This window comes from Sitophilus oryzae, unplaced genomic scaffold (genome assembly GCF_002938485.1).
Source record: "Sitophilus oryzae breed Bouriz unplaced genomic scaffold, Soryzae_2.0 scaffold_966_pilon_pilon, whole genome shotgun sequence".
NCBI classification, from domain to species: domain Eukaryota; kingdom Metazoa; phylum Arthropoda; class Insecta; order Coleoptera; family Curculionidae; genus Sitophilus; species Sitophilus oryzae.
The window spans coordinates 817217-838269 of NW_022147601.1; the positions used below are offsets into that span (position 1 = coordinate 817217).

Below are 21053 nucleotides of genomic sequence, written 5' to 3' on the forward strand. Positions count from 1 at the left end.
TTGTTTATTTGGGTCAAAATTAGAAATTGAAATTTAAGTACCTTCCTGTTGTCAGATTGATCTGAAATTTGGTACACACCTTTAGTTCCGATGACAATACAATATAGTAATATCAATAACATTGTAAATCTAAGATGGCCGCCGATACAAAATGGCGGATTTCATATTTTTCCACAACCCCCTCAATATGGGTATCAAATGAAAGGGCTACACTAGTAGAATACTGTGATTATGACAAAATTTAAAATCCAAGATGGACGTCGTTACAAAATGGCGTATTAGGTGAGGGCATGAGCAGTCGTGTCCAGAACAGTTGTGTCCAAGATTGTGTGACGTTAGAAGGACAGATAAAAAAAATAGGTGATTAGATGTATCTACGTAGTTAGCGGTAGCTTTACCACCCAAGTTAAGGTAATAGGTTAAAATGTGCTGAGGACTGTATGGCATTAGGGTGGCTAAAAATGTAATGTCGCAAGCGTTTCCCCTCAAGATTGGGCGCCTCTTGTTGTATATTATAGCTTTGCCCCTCTACTGGACCTCTGGGGTCGACCGTTAAAATGTCCATTACTCGTGGGAACAACATGGAAACAATAAATAAAAACACAAACAAAAATAAAAACGAAACTGCTACACAACGAAAAAGAAGGCTCGAAAAGGCGAAAGAAAAGTATAGAACGAAACGTGCAAAAGAAAGTGAAAATGAAACTTATAGTCGACTACAGAAACGAAGAGAACGGTTAGCAACAGAAACACCTGAGCAACATGATGCCAGGTTAATAGCACAACGTGAGAGACAAAGGCAGCTGGTAGAGTCAGAACACCTGAGCGTCATGAGTCCAAGCTATCATCACAACGTGACAGACAGAGAGAGTTGTTAGCGGCAGAAACACCTGAGCGTCATGAGTCTAGGGCTGGCATCACAACAGAGAGAGACAAAGAGAGTTGTTAGCGTCAGAAACACCTGAGCGTCATGAGTCTGGGCTAGCATCAGAACCGCGACAGACAAAGAGAGTTGTTAGCGTCAGAAACACCTGAGCGTCATGAGTCTAGGCTAGCATCAGAACGCGACAGACATAGAAGAGTTGTTAGCGTCAGAAACACCTGAGCGTCATGAGTCTAGGCTAGCATCAGAGACGCGACGGACATTGAGGAGTTGTTAGCGTCCAGAAACACCTGAGCGTCATGAGTCTAGGCTAGCATCAGAACGCGACAGACATAGAGAGTTGTTAGCGTCAGAAACACCTGAGCGTCATGAGTCTAGGGCTAGCATCAGAAACGCGACAGACATAGAGAGTTGTTAGCGTCAGAAACACACTGAGCGTCATGTGAGTCTAGGCTAGCATCAGAACGCGACAGACATAGAGAGTTGTTAGCGTCAGAAACACTTTGAGCGTCATGAGTCTAGGGCTAGCATCAGAACGCGACAGACATGAGAGAGTTGTTAGCGTCAGAAACACCTGAGGCGTCATGAGTCTAGGCTAGCATCAGAACGCGACAGACATATAGAGTTGTTAGCGTCAGAAACACCCACAGGCGTCAGAGTCTAGGCTAGCATCAGAACGCGACAGACAGAGAGAGTTGTTAAAGTCAGAAACACCCGAGCGTCAGATTGTAATAAATTATCAGGTAAAAACCATGTAATAATGATGCGCACTAAATATGAATTAAATAGAATGAGGAATATTCGGTAGGCATTTCCGTTAAATATTAAAAACTAGAAAATAAAAAATCGGTAAAAACTTCTAAGTTAAACGGTTTTATCTTATGTGCACTGAAAACTAGAAAATAATAACAATTAGGTATTTTGAACTTCTAGTTCAGAAATATTTTAGTACTAGGCAGAATAGCTTTTAGGCATATTAGACTAAAAATAAAAACGTGGGGCCCATTAACTATTGCTGTAATACTTTCTTCTATACTAAGTGTGGATTGCATCGACTTACTATAATCGTAACAGGAGATTTTGACAATCAATAACCAGCCGTGGCGGCTTCACCAGCGAACGCCGAGCTCATGTCCTACCAAAGTATAAAGATATGCTTTGCCATAGGTAGGATTTCAGAGGGGCCCCACGTTTTTATTTTAGTCTAATATGCCTAAAAGCTATTCTGCCTAGTACTAAAATATTTCTGAACTAGAAGTTCAAAATACCTAACTGTTATTATTATTTTCAAGTTTTCAGGGCACATAAGATAAAACCGTTTAACTTAAAAGTTTTTTTACCGATTTTTTATTTAAATTTACAAGTTTTCAAGGCTCTTAAAAAAGCAGTAAATATGCACGTAAAATTGTAAAAATTTCAGTATTTCTAGGAAATTTTATGTAGATTTAGAATATATAATGACTTGAAGGTTTAAGTGTTTTGGTTTTGTAAAAAACGTATTTTTTCGACTCCTTGTTTTAGAACGATTTTTCTTGGTTGCTAAAATGTTACATACAGGTCATACTGAACTACGACAAAATAACCTACATTTTCGTATTCTATGCCTTTTAATTAGTAAATAACTGTAGTTTCATCAAAATCTGTAACCTGACCAAAATCGAAAAATTTCATGAGATAATTATGATAAGATGATAATGAATAAGTTGTGATTTAGTCTTGTGGTATTATTTGTAAATACCGTATGATCCAAAAAAAACGGCGTCAACGACGGCGATGAAATGAAGATCGTTTTCATTTTATACGTAAAATTGTATGGGAAACGTCATTGATTGAATTTTTCGATTATACGGCACTGCCCTTGTTTATATATCCTACAGGGTTGTTCACCATATACGACACGGAGTATTGTAGCTAAACGGCTAGATTTTTACAAATTGTAAGTTTTGGGTTCGTTGAAGGACTATTAGAGCTACAATTTAAAAATATTTTTACAAGATACAGAGTATCCCAAATAAATAAAAAATATCAAAGTTGTATTTTTTTAAATGGAACACCCTATATATTATTACATTTTTAGTTTCTACGATTAAAATAATGGTAAATTTGATTAACGTTTATTACACTTAAACCTTACCGTTTTTGAAATATCTTCAATTTTGTGAAATTGCAGTATAAATTTTAAGGCTTCATTTCTCCGAGGATATCAAAGTTTTTAATACTAAATATTTACTGAAATTTATTTATTGATCAGTTATTGTATTGCAATAATAAAAACTTTACTACCTTATACAGAGTGTCTAAAAATTTATTTTAAATAATTTCTAGCTTCAAACGCCAATAACTTCTTTAATTTAAATAGAATACCCTGTATATTTTAGGAGAATCAGATGCACAATTTAATTGTCTATCAAATTGCATTATACCATTTTTTACCTATCCCTTCAAGTTTCCGTAGAAAATGCATTTTCTTGTAATTTAGAACTCATTTATCAATATACCCATGGAATACTGACATTTTAGATTATTTTTAAAGATTTTTAAAGAATTTTTAAAGAGTACAGATACTAATATTGTCGATATAGTTCGTTTATTTCATTAAAAAATAAAAAAACTGTTTAAATATTTGTTAAAGAGGACCAATTAATATGATTCCAGTATTCAAACTACATTAATTGACTGTTTGCGTTGATTAATAATAATTGCTCCAAATACTAAAAAACTGAATTATGTATGTGTATTAGACAGTGTGGTAAAAAGTAACACTTTAAAAATGATATTTAATTTTTTGACACATGCTTATTTATAACAACAGAGACGTTCATTTTCATAACTTATTATTATATTGATTTCTGATTCAAATCCACCTTTATTTAGAATAATTTATTAACGAACACAATTAAGTATGTAGTTAATTAGTATTTGGGTGGAAATACTGGTGGTATATTTAATTAATGGTATACTCTTTTATAAAGATTTAAATAGTTTTCTTTTTGCATACAAATGGCCTAGTAATATTATCGTTTTAGTAAAAACGATAATATTACTAGTCTATTACATTTTGTACATTTGTTGTTATAAAACAATCTAAAATGTCAATATTCCATGGGTATATTGATAAATGAGGTCTAAATTATAAGAAAATGCATTTTCTACGAAAACTTGAAGGATAGGTAAGAAATGGTATAATACAATTTGATAGACAATTAAATTGTGCATTTGATTCTCATAAAATATACAGGGTGTTCTATTTAAAGTAAATAAGTTATTGCCGTTTAAAGCTAATAATTATTTAAAATAAATTTTAGACACTCTGTATAAGGTAGTATAATTTTTATTATTGCAACACAATAACTGATCAATAAATAATCTTCAGTGAATATTTAGTATTAAAAAACTTTGATATCCTCGGAGAAATGAAGCCTTAAAATTTATACTGCAATTTCGTAAAATTGAAAATATTTCAAAAACGGTAAGGTTTAAGTGTAATAAACCTTAATCAAATTTACCTTTATTTTAATCGTAGAAACTAAAAATGCAATAATATACAGGGTGTTCTATTTAAAAAAATACAACTTTGATATTTTTTATTTGTTTGGGACTCTCTGTATCTTGTAAAAATATTTTTAAATTGTAGCTCTAATAGTCCTTCAACGAACCCAAAACTTACAATTTGTAAAAATCTAATCGTTTAGCTACAGTACTCCGTGTCGTATGTGGTAAACAACCCTGTATACAGGGGTACTACTTACCTCTTTTGAGACCGAGCTTGAGTTGTAGTGTACCAGGGACGCGCCAGATAGCAGCTTTTTGGGTAGGGACAGCAACGATTCTCGCCATCCTAAAAAATCAAAATATAACTTTCGTCAATTTATATACAGGGTGTCAAAAAATAGTGTATCGAACTTCGATGTGTGATTCTACAGATAAAAATAAAACTAAAACAAGTTCCTATGAATATATGCCCTAAAATGCTTCCCGACGAAGTTGCAGCTCTCGAAAAGTTAAATAAAAATAATATATTTTGTTTATTTTTAAGAACATTGGTAAACCCTTTTTCTTGAAATGTGATACTTTTACACACATTTATTAATGCCAAAGCTTCAAGATAAAAGTTTTCAATATATTTGCGTTTAAAGGTTCCGATTTCCGATGCATCAATTTTAGCATTAGCGAAATCAGGAGATTAATTTATGTAAAATTTCTTTACAGTTTACCATTTTTATCATTTCTAAAGAAACTTTATATCTTCAAGTTTTAATGAAGTTTTAGAAGCATAGTAAATTACTTTTCTTCATCATTAGAATACTAATTCTGTGAAAATAACATCTAATTTTGAACCTGAACAAGTATTTTATATGCTTCTCTATTCCTCAAAACAAACAAACTAAAACACCGCACTGAGAATATTGTTGGTAATCTATAGTTTGTATACTTATAATTAAACAACACGTTCAACAAAAGTTTTGATGGTTTCTCCTTACATGTAATACAGAACTGAAGACAGGCCGCCAATCTCACAGAGGTAGTCTATTATGCAAAACTCCAAAGAAACTCTATTAAATTTAAAGTTTATCAAACAAGTTTCGTATTATTTGATGTGCTCTAGACAATGTACTTCAGGTTTTGTTAAGAAAAAGTTCGTATAATTTATGATTTTTTGAAAGAATATGTTATACTACCGTATGATCGACAAAAACGGCGTCCAGTTGGCTGGGAAATGACGATCGATGACATACCGTATGATCGAATAAAAACGGTGTCAGCGATGGCTGCGAAATTAAGATCGCTGTCATTTTATATGTAAAATTATATCGGAAATGTCATTGATCGGCATTTTATAACCATCGCTGACGCCGTTTTTATTCGATCATACGGTATAAATCTACACATTTTTTTTTCGATCATACGGTACAAGTGACACAGACAAGATTTCACCACCTGATATAGACGTCCAGGCAAGGGGGGTGTTTGAAAGTTTGATTGAGGCCTTGCGGGGGTTGCTGGGGAGTTGGAGAACCACTGTGGGGGAAGGAGATTAGGTCGATACGTCACGGAAACACGAAAAACTGCGGCCAAATTGACCGTACGCTCGTTAGATGGGGTAGATTGGCCTCGTACAAGGGTTGAAACTATGGGAGGGGGTGCATAGTTGATAAGGTGATGTCATCGGGGTTGAGAGTGCGTTTTGTTACCGAACGATAGAAGCTTCAGAAAAATTATAACTAGATATAAAAATATGTAACAACGTACAAGCACAGATTTTTCCAGAAAAAAAAACGTCTAAAATGCAAGACTTTAACTAGTAAATCATCTGTGGCGCTGACAAGTTGATTTCACGTATGACTTTCAATTTAATTTAGTTTTAACTGTGTATCGATAATTTTTATTATTTAAAATGATATAATGTAATTTTAAAGTGATACTGTATAAAATTTCTTTTGATATGACCTTTTATTCTAAGGGTTCTAGAATTTTCAGTCACCTTATACAAAGGGACATTTAAAGGTCAAAGAACACCCTAGGAAACTAAAGGTTACCAACGGAAATAAATCAAAATAAAACTCCAAGTATATTTACTGGTTGAAATTAGGAAATTCAGTAAGCTATATTCGATACCAGTTAAACATTTAGTTACTTAATCGAAGTCGCGATTTTTAAATTCTTTTTTGCCAACCATGGACATATTCGGTGCCGGGCTGACTAACTGGAATTTAAATTTCCCGCTGGGGATTCAGGTGGTAGCTCGGCTGTAAAAATATAATATTGTGCATCTGATTCACCTAAAATATATAGGGTGTTCTATTTAAATTAAACAAGTTATTGCCGTTTAAAGCTAGTAATTATTTAATATACATTTTTGGACACTCTGTATAAGGTAGTAAAATTTTTATTATTGCAACACAATATCTGATCAATAAATAATCGTCAGTAAATATTTGAGTATTAAAAAGCATTACCCTTGGAGAAATGAGGCCTTAAAATTTTACTGCAATTTCATAAAATTGAAATATTTCAAAACGGTAAGGTTTAAGTGTGATAAACCTTAATCAAATTTACCTTTATTTCAATCGTAGAATCCAAAAATAGAATAATATACAGGGTGTTCCATTTAAAAAAATACAACTATAATATTTTTTACTTATTTGGTACACTCTGTATCTTACAAAACTTACAATTTGTAAAAATCTCATCGTTTAGCTACAATATTCCGTGTCGTATGTGGTCAACAACCCTGTAATATTTATAATTATCGAATTTATTTTTGTTTTCTAAAATATTTCTTTTTATTTTTCCAAAACTGTATGGGTAAGTTTGTTTTTAGTAAAATCCTTTTCAAGACTGAGTTGACAGAGAGCTACTTAATATACAAAACGGAATTTATTGTTTTTTTTTTCTGCAAGAATAGCGTCTAAATCGACAAAATAAACTCTAAAATTCGTTTATCTCCAGCTGAAGTAAAAGGAGTTGAGGATTGTTCGATATTCCGATCACGTACCGCTCACTCATTTTGTCAAAATCCCTTAGGAATTCCCCGAAAAAAAACCTACAAAGAGTGGATAAAATATTGACTATTATAGAACAAAGTCTGCATCTGAAAAAAGATTTGTGAATAAGAGATAATCTTTAAAAATTAATGAGTCCTTTAGTATGATTTATATTAGTAGTGGGAACTATCGAATGAATACTATCGAAACATTCGATAGTTGCAATTCATTCGAATAATTCGATAGCTAGTAAAAAAACATTCGTTGAAAACTATTCGAATAAAAATTATCGAATACATGCGTCATCTGCCTTGAAATATTGTATTCTATTAATTCGGCAGCAAAACCATTCATTTTATAAATTCATTCATTTTAGAAAATTTATTTATTCGTCAGATCGATTATAATAAAATATTAACTGGATTTTAGTTGTCGCCCGGCGACGTAGGTTTTCTTCGAAAAACCGGTCTGTGTCAAACCAATGCTATGAAAAGCCGGCATCTTTGATTTTTTGTGGAGTCAGATAAAGATGGGACACATTATTTTTTATTGAGGTGCTAGTATTTACACAGAAATACATTATGAAGGGCGCAGTTGCCATATATTGGTATTAGTCTCGGTGATAGTGATATTAGCAAAGAATATTATTGTTTGGCTTTAGTTAGTTAGGGATAGTATGTCTATATATTTTTATATTTTTTATTAATATTCTGTTGTTACACTGCAATAATACTTGTTATTTTGGATGTAGGAAAATTATTTTTAATGTGTTTAGGCAAAGACTGGTTTAATAAATAATAATAACAGTAATAATTTGTTATACCTATTAACAACAAAATTTGAAATCATTTAATATAAACATTTTTTTTTAAGTAGTAGCAAAATATAATTTAAACCAAACCAAACCAAAACAAATTTGATGTCAAAATTATTTATATTAGATCCTATTTAAAATAATATATAGTCTCTCAATTTTTTGGCCAATAACGTTGGTTTATTAAATAATAATAATTACAGAACTAATTTGTTATATTAACAACAAATTTTAAAATCATGAAATATAAGCATTTATTAATTTTCTAAGCGTGCAGTGTAATGCAAAGGAAAATATAAATAAAAATTAGAAATCAAAATTATTTATATTCGGTACTTTATATTACTATTTAATAATAATATTTACTTTTACTGGTATTTACTTACTAAAATAAATGAAATATTTCTTCGCAAAAAACTACATGTAAGAGAATTAGCATAAACAAATACAAACATCGTTAACTTTTTAGAATTGTACGTGTAAAACTTTTAATTTAATTTTCTCACCCATAGTCTGAGTTCGATAACCATTTACTTAACCACAGTAATTAATATAATTATTAGAAAAGTTCCAACTAATTCTTATTATTAAAACATCTAAAATACAAATATGTATTTTAAAATTAATTAATAAGTTCATCTCATCTCTCTTAAAAATTGCTACTTCTCAAAATTTCCCATTAAAAATAGACCATATACCATATAAAATTAAATAATTGAAAGATCGGGCTACGGAAAATCACACAAACTTTTCGGAAAAATTTTGACCACCTGCGTACGCACACAATCGTCAATTAAAAACTACTATTTTGAGTATTTTAAATATTTTAATAAACGCAAAATATACAGTATTTATAAGGCAGAAGTTATAAAATTTGGAAGAACTAATAATGCAATGACACTTTTACAAAAATCAAACGAATGCCTAAATTTCATTTTATCAAAACATTCGATAGTCATTGGCTCAACGATAACCATTTAGTCCTTTGGCGAAAGGTTTGTCACATATGCTTTAGTATACAAATGAATGAATAATTTTATTCGAATAAAACCATTCGATAGTTGAAATCATTCATTCAGTAACCATTCGATAGTCTAATTCAATCGATAGTTCCCATCGCTAATTTATATATCTACTGCGATTGTTCTACTGATTTGTTCATTGACGAGGTAACTGATTAGTTGACTTTAGTATAAATGATAGGGGTTTCTACAATCATGACTTGAGCACAAAAACGAAACTTGCAGTGTACCGAGCAATAATAATCCCCACCATGTTATATGGAATTAAACAGAAAAAACACACTAATGTAGTGGAGGCTGAGGTAAAACAAACCCCACCAAGTAATACGACCCTGAGTCTGCTCCCGCTGCCCCTGGAACTCGATAAATATCAATTAAAACTTCCCGTTTCATTCAAGGGCTTAGAATCCCCGTGACGTAGGAAGCGGAATTGTCGCTGCTATCCTGTCATAATTTATGATGCCGTGACACGCCGCTCCTGTCATAACAATGGCCCCACTCCCTGCAGACGCCCGCAATAAAAGCCAGGCAATATCCGGTAGCCGGTACAGTAATATCTGTCAGTCGATAGAATAGGCAGAATGGTTTAACAGGGCTGCTGTCTGTCAGAAACTGTCAAATAATTCATTTTGTTTCTTTGATTAAGTAAAATTGATTTGATGCTGGGTTGGCGTTGGTTCTAACCAGTTTGACAAATAAATGAAGCTGTTTCTTTGGTTGTCAGTATTTTTAATTCTCTTTCGTGTCGTTTGCTGATTGAATTGGAGCCAGAAATGGCTCAAAACGAAATAAATGCATTACCAACAGATATTCAGGCTGAGGCGACCAAACGCCATATGCAAACTATACTTGTATTCATTTAAAACTTCCCAACATGGCGGACTTCCCGGTATGGGAGGCTTAAAACGAAAATCTCTAAACTGGAATCGACTGTACTTCGTCGTTCAAATTTGATAATCTGGTAAATCCAGTTGAACTCTGACACTTGGCTGACATTGTGACGTTTACGGTTCCTTTTTCTAAATATTTTCATTATTTTTGAGTTTTTATTCACAAATTCTACTTGATTTTGTTCTTTTATTTAACCTGCAACCTGCAGTACTAATTATTACTCTTTCACCGATCAGAATTGACGAATAGGCTGGAAGATATTCAAAATGTCTAAAACGCTTAAAACGTATTAGAAACGATGAAGCTCGTTACAAATTGGTGACAATAGAATTAGTCAGATGTTTGTAAAAGATTCTCTAATTATTTTGAGAAGTTTCCTCGTATCAGTAATTTTCAGGTTTATGTATGTACTATATGATAATAAATAGATTAACTTATATTTCAGGAAATAGCGCGGGCATTACAGATTGTTGTAAATCAGTTTTAAAATATAAAGAAAGGTTTAAAACAGGTTTAAAAGTTGAGTTAGTAGAAGAAGACCTAAATAAGGTAATGTTGGTAATGGGACGAAACATCAAATAACACTTGAAATATATAATTATGTACAATAATTGTAAGTAGTTTTTATGAATCTGTTTGATATCTATTGCATTGTTTTCATATTTCTTGAAATATATATTTTTTTACTTTACAGGATATACACAAAGATAACACACAAGTAATAGATGTAGTTAGAATATCAAACACCAAACCAAACCAAAAATTATGTTTTATTTTACTGGTATTCCTCACATTTGAAGTGAAAGTCATTTCATAAATAAGCTGGACATTGTATAGTACACTCTATATTAATAATTGTTTTTATCTATGCTTGTTAGTTAACGCCATCACTTACTAGGTATAAAATTTAGTACTACAATTAACCTATAGTTGTGGCTGTGATATATTCTGATGTGTTTCTGGCGAGATTTAAAATAAGCTAATATTTAAACAAACATTTCTGGCTTTCCTGACAGAGTGTGGACACAAATTTAATAAAATTATAATGTGGATAATGTTCTGATTATTACGGTTTTGCATGGATGTTTTTGTATGTTGTTATTTTAATAAAAGAGTATATTTAATGAGTTTTGAGTATTTCTTTTCCTTCAGAGTTGTGTTCTAATCTCTATATATTATAAATTTTCATAAATTATATCTACAAAATTTATTACCTTATAATTTTGCTAAATGCTTTGTAGTTAATACAGTTTAACAGTATGTAAAGAACTATTTGAATAAGATGTTTGAAAATATATAGCTGTTTTTTGCTACATCAATTCAATTTGTGATTAACTGTACTGAAATAAAAACAAATTAAGAGAAATGGGGGCGATCTATCAACTATAACATGAAAGTATCATCCTATTTCCAAGTCTTCTATTAATTTCCTTATTAAACAACTATAATTATTCAATAATCTTGATAATTCTAAACTCTAAGATATCGTCAAAACATGAAAACAAAATTTACTTCCTATAGTTCTTACGTCCCTTTAACTGAAATAGGTATAAGAAACAGGGGAGTTAATATTCTCACTGAGAAAGTTTATAAATACCTTTAAGTGAAATCTCTTCGGATCTTGCGGTAAAATGCCTTTGTTATTCTTATTAAATCATTTTCAATAATCTATGTTTTATTTAGCAACCAACCACCTAACTAACCTAGCTTTAATGTCAACTTGACAATCCTGAAAAATATTATTGTTAACCAAAGAGTAAAACAATTTCTGAATTCGCTAACGCCAACTTATTTTTCATTAAAAAAAATTACCAATTTTCGTAACTAGGCCATATTGAGGAACTTTTAAAAGAATAGTACTATATACTTCCATTTAAATCCCGAATAACTTATGAAAAGGAATATAAAATTTTTCAAAAATGGGAGCAATTAAAAAAACGTGCGAGAAGACATAAAGTTTTTAACCTATCCTCGTCGTTAAAGTATCATTTAATCTACCCTTAAAGTACTATTTTTGATAGATATAAAGCAATTTTAACAGTTGCTATGGAAAAAATATTATGTGTTTATGAATAACTTGTTTGTTTGGACTAAATATAAAGTCAAATTATAAATTTCCAAAGAATTTTTCGTAGAGGTATTCCTGCCCTACTAATCTAACCCTCCACGGATACGACAATGGGCCCTTTACAACTTCCGCAGTGTAAAGGCGGCTTTATCTCGTGCCCCGAGTCAATTGGGCATGGCTGGGGAACGGGCCTTAGCAATATTGGTCTTTTTTCTTTTCGTTTTCTCTTTGTGAACGCGGCCCGTCGACCGTGGATAATTTAATGACGTAGACGACGCGGTTATTTGAAGTGTGTATTTTTGCAATAATTGGACTTGTTTGCTTAAGAAACTTGTGAAGAAAATGCTTTCACTAGTCCGTATTGTAGCACATTTTTAGACGACTTTTTTATTTTTAAGATTTTGATGGTCAAAATCAATCAAATATTCCATATGTTTGGAGTAAATTTTCTCGAAAATAAAGACACAATTTAAAATTCCGTTACAATACGGAAATAGATTGAAGTTTTGTGATTACAGTGATATATAATTTATATGGTTTTATAAGAAATTGCTCGCTATTTTATGGCAAATGCTGAGTTTTTTTTCTTTTGTGGTTTAAAAATCTTTTATAGACGAATAGTGATCATTTCCATGACCATATCGAGAGAGACAGTCATAGAAATAACCCCTAGACAGTGTGGGATTCGAAATACCCACTAAAAACGATCCACCTCCGGGGAATCAGCGGCCGAAGAATCGCAGCTCTTATTCCTGCTTATGTGTTGGGGAAGGGAAGGGGCGAAGACCTAGGTGCCTGAAGGCTAGTATTGGGATGCGAGATTTAGAAGCGACTGGACACTACGTCAGAAGAGTTTGTGTTGTCCGGCAGACAGTTTTTGGGAGGGATTTGGTACCGAAAGAATGGAGATTAGATCATAGGGGGTAACATACTTGTAGTATGTTTGGAAACCATGGTTTTGACATGACTGGCTACTTGTTCAAGTAGTTGTTTATGGAGTTCTTGGTTTATTGAAGAGATGGATAGGAATGACCCAGGGGTATTTCCTTGAGGCGAGTTGTTGAGATTGCTTTTGAGCACTGAAGCATAAAGTGTAGGATTTGGAGGGATAGGAGTCGGGACCTTTGAGGGTTCCAAGGATGTCAGTATTGGGATTACGATTTCTCGGATTTTTTGGGCATGAATTGTGGCTAGCTGGATGCGGACCTCCGCAATTTGAACAAATTGCAGGTGCATCAGCCTCTTTATCACAGGATTTGGTGTGATGGGATTTCTCACGCAACGCGGGGCCGCAAAGCAGTTCGAGGCGGCATCGGCATGGCCGAATTGCTGGCAATTGTGGTACTGACGTACCCCATTACCGCGCCTCGGCGTCACCACCCGAACCATCAGCGGGCCATCGACATGCGTGATGTCGAAGATGTGGGTTTGGTGTTTGGGTACTCTGACCTTGACGACGGCTATAGGAATACCGTCTCGTGAGAAACGATGCTTTTCTCTGACCTCGAAGCCTTGGGAAGTAAGGTCCTCAATTATTGCCGAGTTGTCGACAAAAAGCACTACAACACCTTTGAGGTTTCGAACATTAAAGATCCCTGTCATCAGGGGAAAAATAAGAGTATGAAAATTTTCTTGCTTTTTATTATAGTCGACGATGGCCCTATGGTGATCGGAAGAAGGGGTAATTCTAATGCCGAGAGGCACAGTTTTTACTTCGGAAAAGCAGATTTTCTGCTCTTTGAAAGTTCTTGTGATGCTCATCAGAGACGATATCTTTGAAAGTACAACAGGAGCTTTTGGGCCTTGCTTTTAGATTAGGGCTCCTGCATTTGAGGAACAGCAGGGGAATTTTAGGTTGAGCTCCTGCTGTGTTTGAAGAACCAACCAGGGGAGGGTTCAGTTTGGGACGCCTCACAGTTGCTTCGTCCATGGACAAAAATCGAAAAAAAAAAGTTAAAATTTACTAATATCTGAATACATCTTAGCAATAGCTAGATATTCTGTGCTTATAGCAATGTTCAATATCTGTATATTATTTTTTTCATAAACAGCGTTTTTTGTTATGAAATATTTTCACTAAAAATAAATTTTGCGATCATTATCTTATATCAGTGAAAGAATAACATTCATGAAGTAGTTCTGTATATGAGTAAACGTACATTATAATTAGAAAGCCACTATGGATATTGTTAAACAAGGTATATATACTTTAAATTTATTTCCAAACAAGTTCATTGATTGTTTTAGTTTTTATTTATTTTTTAAGATGATTCTTAAATGGGTATAAAACTTTACGTTTTCAAACTTCAAAAGGCATTTAAAAAAACATATCAAAGGAAACATATCGTATTTGTGAATATTTTTTCGTTGTCATATTCTACCTTTTTAATTTTGTTTAGTTCACCTGCGTCTGCTTGCGACGAACTTTATTTTATAATACTTTTTCAGATGGAGTAAAATTGATAAGCAATGCCGATCTGGTTAATACTTAGCTTGATCATGGAGACAAGAACTCAAAATTATTTGTATTTCAAAAATGTGTTCTTTGTGGAATGTTAGTGAACCTTCCAGTCAAATGAGACACCACTTGTGCCTGAAAAAGCCCACTATTTTGGAGCAGAAACGTCGCATAAAAGTTTCCATGTTTTCAATTTATTATAAAACCTCATACCCAAAGAAAAGGAAAAAATAATATATTGATATGGTCTATAAAAGGGGTAACTATTAACATCAAACCCCTCAACACCAACAAAAGAACAGTATTTCTTGCAGAAAAAGTAATATATTAGAAGATGATGTACAGAAATATCTTATATGTGAGGATATTTCATCTACCTGTGATTTTGATACTATAAATTTCGAATATTCTGTCAGCAGTGATTCTTCTGAATCAGAGTAGTTACAATATATGCATTTTGTTTTCCTAAAGTAAATTTATAGTATCTTAAGTTTTTTTTTTAATAAAATATAGCATTAATGTTTCTTTTTCATTAAAGAAAAACATTTTTATCTTATATTGGTTTATATTGTAGGAATCATGTTCTAATGTTATTCCAATTCTTTTTTAACACAGGGATTTATTTAATACTTACACCGTTTTCATATAGAATTATTATTTCCTTAGATGGAACACAGCTCAACATTTTTATTATTTATAAGATTTTTTCGTAAACGTGGGACTAAGAACATCATCATTTAATTTACAATGAGAGTACTCATCATTTGTACCAAAATAAACCTAGTTTGAATCAAATTGCCTACAATAAAAGTTTTGCATTTTGTCCTCTAGAGCCATATGTTCGAAGCACTGTGTGCGCCTGTTGCGTTTGATGAGCAACAGCGGGAGGGTTGATTTTGGGACCTGACGTTCCGGGCAATCGGGCTTTTTATATCAGGATTTACCTGCTGAGTTATTTATTGCAGGGTGAGGATGGTGGACGAGCTGGGAAACCTCCCTTGAGGATAGCTTTTCTCTGGGATTGGTGATGACGCAAGAGACTCGTCAGTTACTGATCACACGTTACTACTGAAGTTTATTTCATTGTGACTGATTTTTATGGCGCTCAGAATTGAACGGACTAGATTTTCTTTTCTCCTAAAGAAATGATCCAGAGTAAAGTTGATTAAGTCTTGAATTTCGTCAGGGGGTAATCCCTTGACCGATCAAACCCTGATGAAAGGTTCAGGATGGGTTGCGATCTTGCGATCGACAGGGAATAGAATGGGTTTGGAATCTGAATATATGGAATCTGAATCTAAAGAGTTTTTAATCTGAGGGTGATTAACCTTATTTTTCTTGGGAGCCATGATAGGCGATTGGGGAGAAGGAGAAACGACCCTTGGAGAGTGCCGTATTGCTAAGTTTGATTAAGCTTATGATGTAAGGAAGCACTTACCAAGCACGAGGTACTACCCAGCACGAAACACTATGAGAGCTGCGATGTTCACTGAACGATGCGCGGTACTCGAATGATGATGTGAGTAACGTACGTCGTCACGTCGTTGACTATACTGATGGCAAATGCTAAAGCAAACCTGCAAACCTTAATCAAGCCTTAATCAAAGCACGTGTGTTTGGAATTTTGGGTGTGGCTTAACACGACAGGATCGGGCTAAGCCTTAGGCAGATTTCTGAAATATAATATATATTTCCTTCGGTCACACCCATTTTACCCGACCCCTGAGAGCGACTAGAACAGCACAGCGTAAAGGTGCGTATTCATTATCCGAACGTACGAACGAGCGAGCGAACGAATGAATTCGGTATATTTGGACGGTGGACCGAACGCATGCGGTCGTTCGTTTGTTCGACTAAACTCAACCATCCGTTTCGAGTCGGTATATCAATGGCGTTCGCAAACGAATGGGTTCAGGTGTTTTCGTTTGGTTCTAAAATCCGGTTCCGTCCATATTACTACCGAACGAACGAATGAACATTCGTTCGTTCGTTCGGATAGTGAATACGCACCTTCATAGACTCTTAAGATACTGTGTTCTATTTTAAAAAAATAGAAAATAATCTTTAAAAATATTCATTTCTCTGAAAAGTATTTTCGGAGAAATACCTACTAAATATGACCAAAGTCTACAAAACATTTTGTAATCTTTTATTTTCTCTACATTTTCTGAAGAAAAATATCTAAGGAAAGCAATACTTTTTCGTATTACCGGGTGGAAATTCATGTTTCCCGAAGCGACTATTAAACCTAGAACCGTTCCCCTACTTTTCCCATAAACAGTAATAGTGTCTGGGCTATTACGCCCAGCTCTCCCCTACGAGGAGACCCGTCACTCCCTCTTAGAAACGACATGTGTAAAACTTCATTCTATCTCACATGAAATAGTGCAGTAGATGTGGGGAAACAGAAAAATGTGGCAATATTTTTCTCCCTATGTGACCAGTTTGATTTGACTGTATGAAAAATAATGATTATTATTATGAACGACTTTTCATTGCTTTGGTTTTAACTTTTATCATGGATCTATTGTTTTTTTAAGTAAAACTTCTTTGCGTGCGGTGGGAGTAAAAATTCAAGATCGTGACACACGAGCTAGCGAGATGAAAAGTGATAAGAAATGTAAGGATTGCACGATCGCGCATACACTAAAAAACGTTTGATTTAAAACTAAGAAAATAGTTAGTTAATACATTTTTGTGACATTGTCATATTTAAAAATTACTAATATATTTAATAAATCACTATAAATAACGAACAAAACATGTATTCAAAAACAGACCATACGAATTGTTGGTTAGGGTCAAAATTTCTTCTCTTTTTAAATAAATTTTAAAGGGCCTTAACATCGTAAAAAAAATGTAAAAAATTAAAATAAAAATTAAAATTAAAATTAAAATTAAAATTAAAATAAAAAAAATTAAAATGTACAGTTATAGTAAAACACCACACACATTTTTTTTTAATTTGACTACTGTAAAACTTGGAAAATAAGTTCGTCACAATAATGCTTTTATTTATTCACTATTCTAATAAACAATATGCATTCCTTCGGAAACTCTCTATTTATTTATCTAGTAATGCTAAAACACTCTATTTTAAAGTCGATTAGAGAAAATAGTATGATTCATTGGCAAGTAATGTAAACATTTACGATCCGGTAAAATTGTGATGTAAGAGGAGGCTTAAGCTTACGGCGCATAGAGTCATTTATGTATTTTAGGAATTAATAAATACAAAATGTGAATGTCGAAAAAATATTTTTATATTTCATCTTAGACTAGGGCCCCATAGATATTATTTCTGCAATATTATATTTTAATATTAACAGAATTGGCCATGGCGAGAATGACAATATCAAAGTTTGTTTTGAATTATTTCGCATTGTAAAATTACGTCGTGGTTCATAAGTTTTCAATTTTGTTGTTACTGAATAGAAAGTGGAGTTTAAAAGTAGTGTTGTGTTGGTGTGTACCATAAAGGTAAGATTTATTATTAAAAAAATAATATCCGTGTAAAAAGCTTGTGACTTGGAAAAAGATACAATGTTTAATAATAGAAAAAAAAGCGTTTTTCATAACCTTGTATTTAAAAGGTTTATAATTCAGGATTTATACAGATTTATTTCAAGAACATTTTTCGTATTCACAATCTTTTTATCAATTAATTTATCCTAAATTTAGCTGCCAAGATGTGCCAAGAGAATAAATATATATTGTTTTAGGTACCATGTCAATAGAAAATCTCTTTGGTTTCTGCTTGGTGTGAAGGCAATTCTTTGAAGAAAAAATGCATCATTTTGCGATTTGTTCTGAATTACGCTAAATTTAAGGGCAACATGATGGCGACGAACATTATAATAAAATAGTGAAAATTATTAAAAATTAAATTATTATTATTATTACTCTTTGTCTAAATGTTGGGAGCACGGTCAAATCAGGAACCACTTATCAAGGGTTCTTAATTTACTTCGGGGCGTACTTTACAGGCATCAGTGTTGGAATAATAGAAATGATGAAAATGATAGTCAGGATGATGATGATCATTATTGATGATTGAATATTATTGTTACATAAATTTCTCCTAGTAAAATAGTTTTATTATCATTTTATTTATATTTGTTAAATGTTTTTAGGCTGCTTTTTCATTGTTCAAGCTAATTTTACTTTCAATTACTAATACGGTACATCTTCTGTAAACCTTCTAGATACTAATAGAGATTCCTTACAAAAGTAAGGAACTACAGTTTGTTTGAGAGTTCGATATAATAAAATGAAAAAAAAAAATAATATATTTCGTAAGACACCCTGTACAAGCATAAAATGAAACAAAATGTCATTATTCCACGCATTATTTATTTTTCTTACCAAACAAATTATTTTGTTTTAAAAAATAATTTAAATTTTAAGGTATTATTTATTACCGCCTAAATTGGCGAAAATGACCTATGTGCGGCGGTTCAATTAAAGGTGGGATGAGCCTGCTTAATAAGGTAACTTTGGCAATGGTTGAAAACTTGACTACAAGCGATTTTCTAGAAGTCTTCCTTACCGATAAATTATTGACAAGAGTGACAGATAAAGCCTTGACGTTCTTTCGGTATTCCAGTTCATCTCTTTTTCTTTCTAAAGGGTGTTGCGTTGAAGGAGACAAAACAATTTTGGTGACCCATAATTTTATTCCTTTCCACTTTTCTCCTTGTCGGGTCGTTGACGTTGACTTGTTGCCATTTATTTCTTTTGTTTTACACGCTGCATTTTGCTTTTACAAATTTATTACATAAATTATTTAAGGCAAATATGGGTTTTTAATAAAATATCGGACTAGCGATGTAGGTAGAAGTGTTTGATAATTTTTTTTCATCTTAACATGCTCATTGTCGTTCTCCTGATTTTAGGTGACAGAAAAGATCATCAAATCAAATTGAATTTTATAATTTTCCTTCCTATTTATCCTTCCCTAAATATCAACGAGATGAGCCATCGGAAGAAAGGGACCATAGTACAAAACAGAAGAAGGTGATCTTTTTTCTTTCTGCTTCGGATATTGAAATTATTATACTGTAGTCGTGTTCGGCATTATGCTCTTGAGAAATATGAATAAACAAAGAACAACGGATATAAAGCATCCCAGAGGAAAAGAGAGAGGCAATACCTGTGTACTCTCTCACGATATTTGTGAAAGTTACATGAAAGTATTATTGTAAATGTCATCTTTTGATCAACCTGAAAACTTCGAGCAAAAATATGACACTTTCAACAATACCCTGACAGATATCAGAGATGATACAGGTTTTCCTCTCTTTTCCCCCTGAGTCTTTTAATTGTATTCTTTGTTTGGCCTAGATTTCTCAAACATATAGTGAACTCAGCTTGTATGTTTGAAATAATCGTCCAGTTGGCTTAAAATGATGATCGAAGACATTTCCATATAATTTTACTTTCAAAATTATGATATATCTTTTATTTCTAAGCCATCTATGACGCCATTTTTTTTCAGTTTTATTTATAATTAATTTTGTCTCTTGATCTACTTGTAGTATTCTTTCAATTTATTAATTTATTGTGGTGAAATTAATTTCTGTTGTATATTTGATAATGATATTAAACATATTTTAAAAATGGTGTATTTTTTGTGTTTTATTGTATGTCATAATTAAAATAAACGAAATAAAATTTTTATTTTTAAACTTCCCGCCATGCGTGACAATTTAGTCCGTAGTTCCTACAAGCGAAATTGGGGGCGCTAGTAACAGTAGACTTGTCAACAGTGTCAAATTTAAACGTCAATTTCACTTTCCAATATTTAGCAGGCGCTCGCACTTCTTCTTGTGTGTGTTTTTGTGGGTTCAGTAGTAGACTGGCCAGCCGGCTGTTGTGTTGTGTTTTGTCATGGGAGCTGATATTTGGGGTTGAGAGTCTTTTGACTATAAACGTTGCAAAATTACTGTAAGACTAACGGGTCGTTTGACCGGAAGAAAACCTCTGGTGACGTCTGTCCTTCAGGGTTGGTCTTGAAATTTTTGAGGTCTCCTTGTCTTCTCGATTGACACGATGCGACGTTGGGGTATAGAGACTAGTGAGGTACCCCAATTAGCTTATTCGATTGGGATACGAATCTGTTTAGCGGCAGAATTGCGTCCGAAATTATATTATTTCGGAATTGACAAGCTGGTTGTTGAATTATTAACCAATAGATGCGAATGATATTTGAATTAGATGGAAAATATGGAATAGGATATATTGAATAGAATGTATATCAGTGGCTAGGGGCGGAGAACCCCCGGGTGAGTCTTTTTATTTAACTATCAATTTTATCCAGATCGGTAAATGTTTGTTTTGTTATTTTCATGTACACAATGAGAGAGTGCTTGCCAATGACCAACTAAATGGATATTTGAGGTGAATTTGCATTGTGAGACCCGGTTGAGTAAG

At 32.9% G+C, this 21053-nt stretch overlaps 1 protein-coding gene across 1 annotated transcript in view; it reads right to left on the bottom strand.

Annotated features, from left to right (window-relative positions):
• LOC115891136 (choline O-acetyltransferase) overlaps positions 1-14093 on the bottom strand; it is a 57565-nt gene extending 43472 nt beyond the window's left edge. Inside the window, exons 1-3 of the mRNA XM_030911533.1 lie at positions 13877-14093; positions 13096-13758; positions 4633-4721 (exon numbers count right to left, since the gene is read on the bottom strand). Of these exons, the coding sequence (XP_030767393.1) occupies positions 4633-4721; positions 13096-13758; positions 13877-14093 (969 nt within the window). The remainder of the gene's footprint in view (positions 1-4632; positions 4722-13095; positions 13759-13876) is intronic.
• Positions 14094-21053: the final 6960 nt, after the last annotated feature.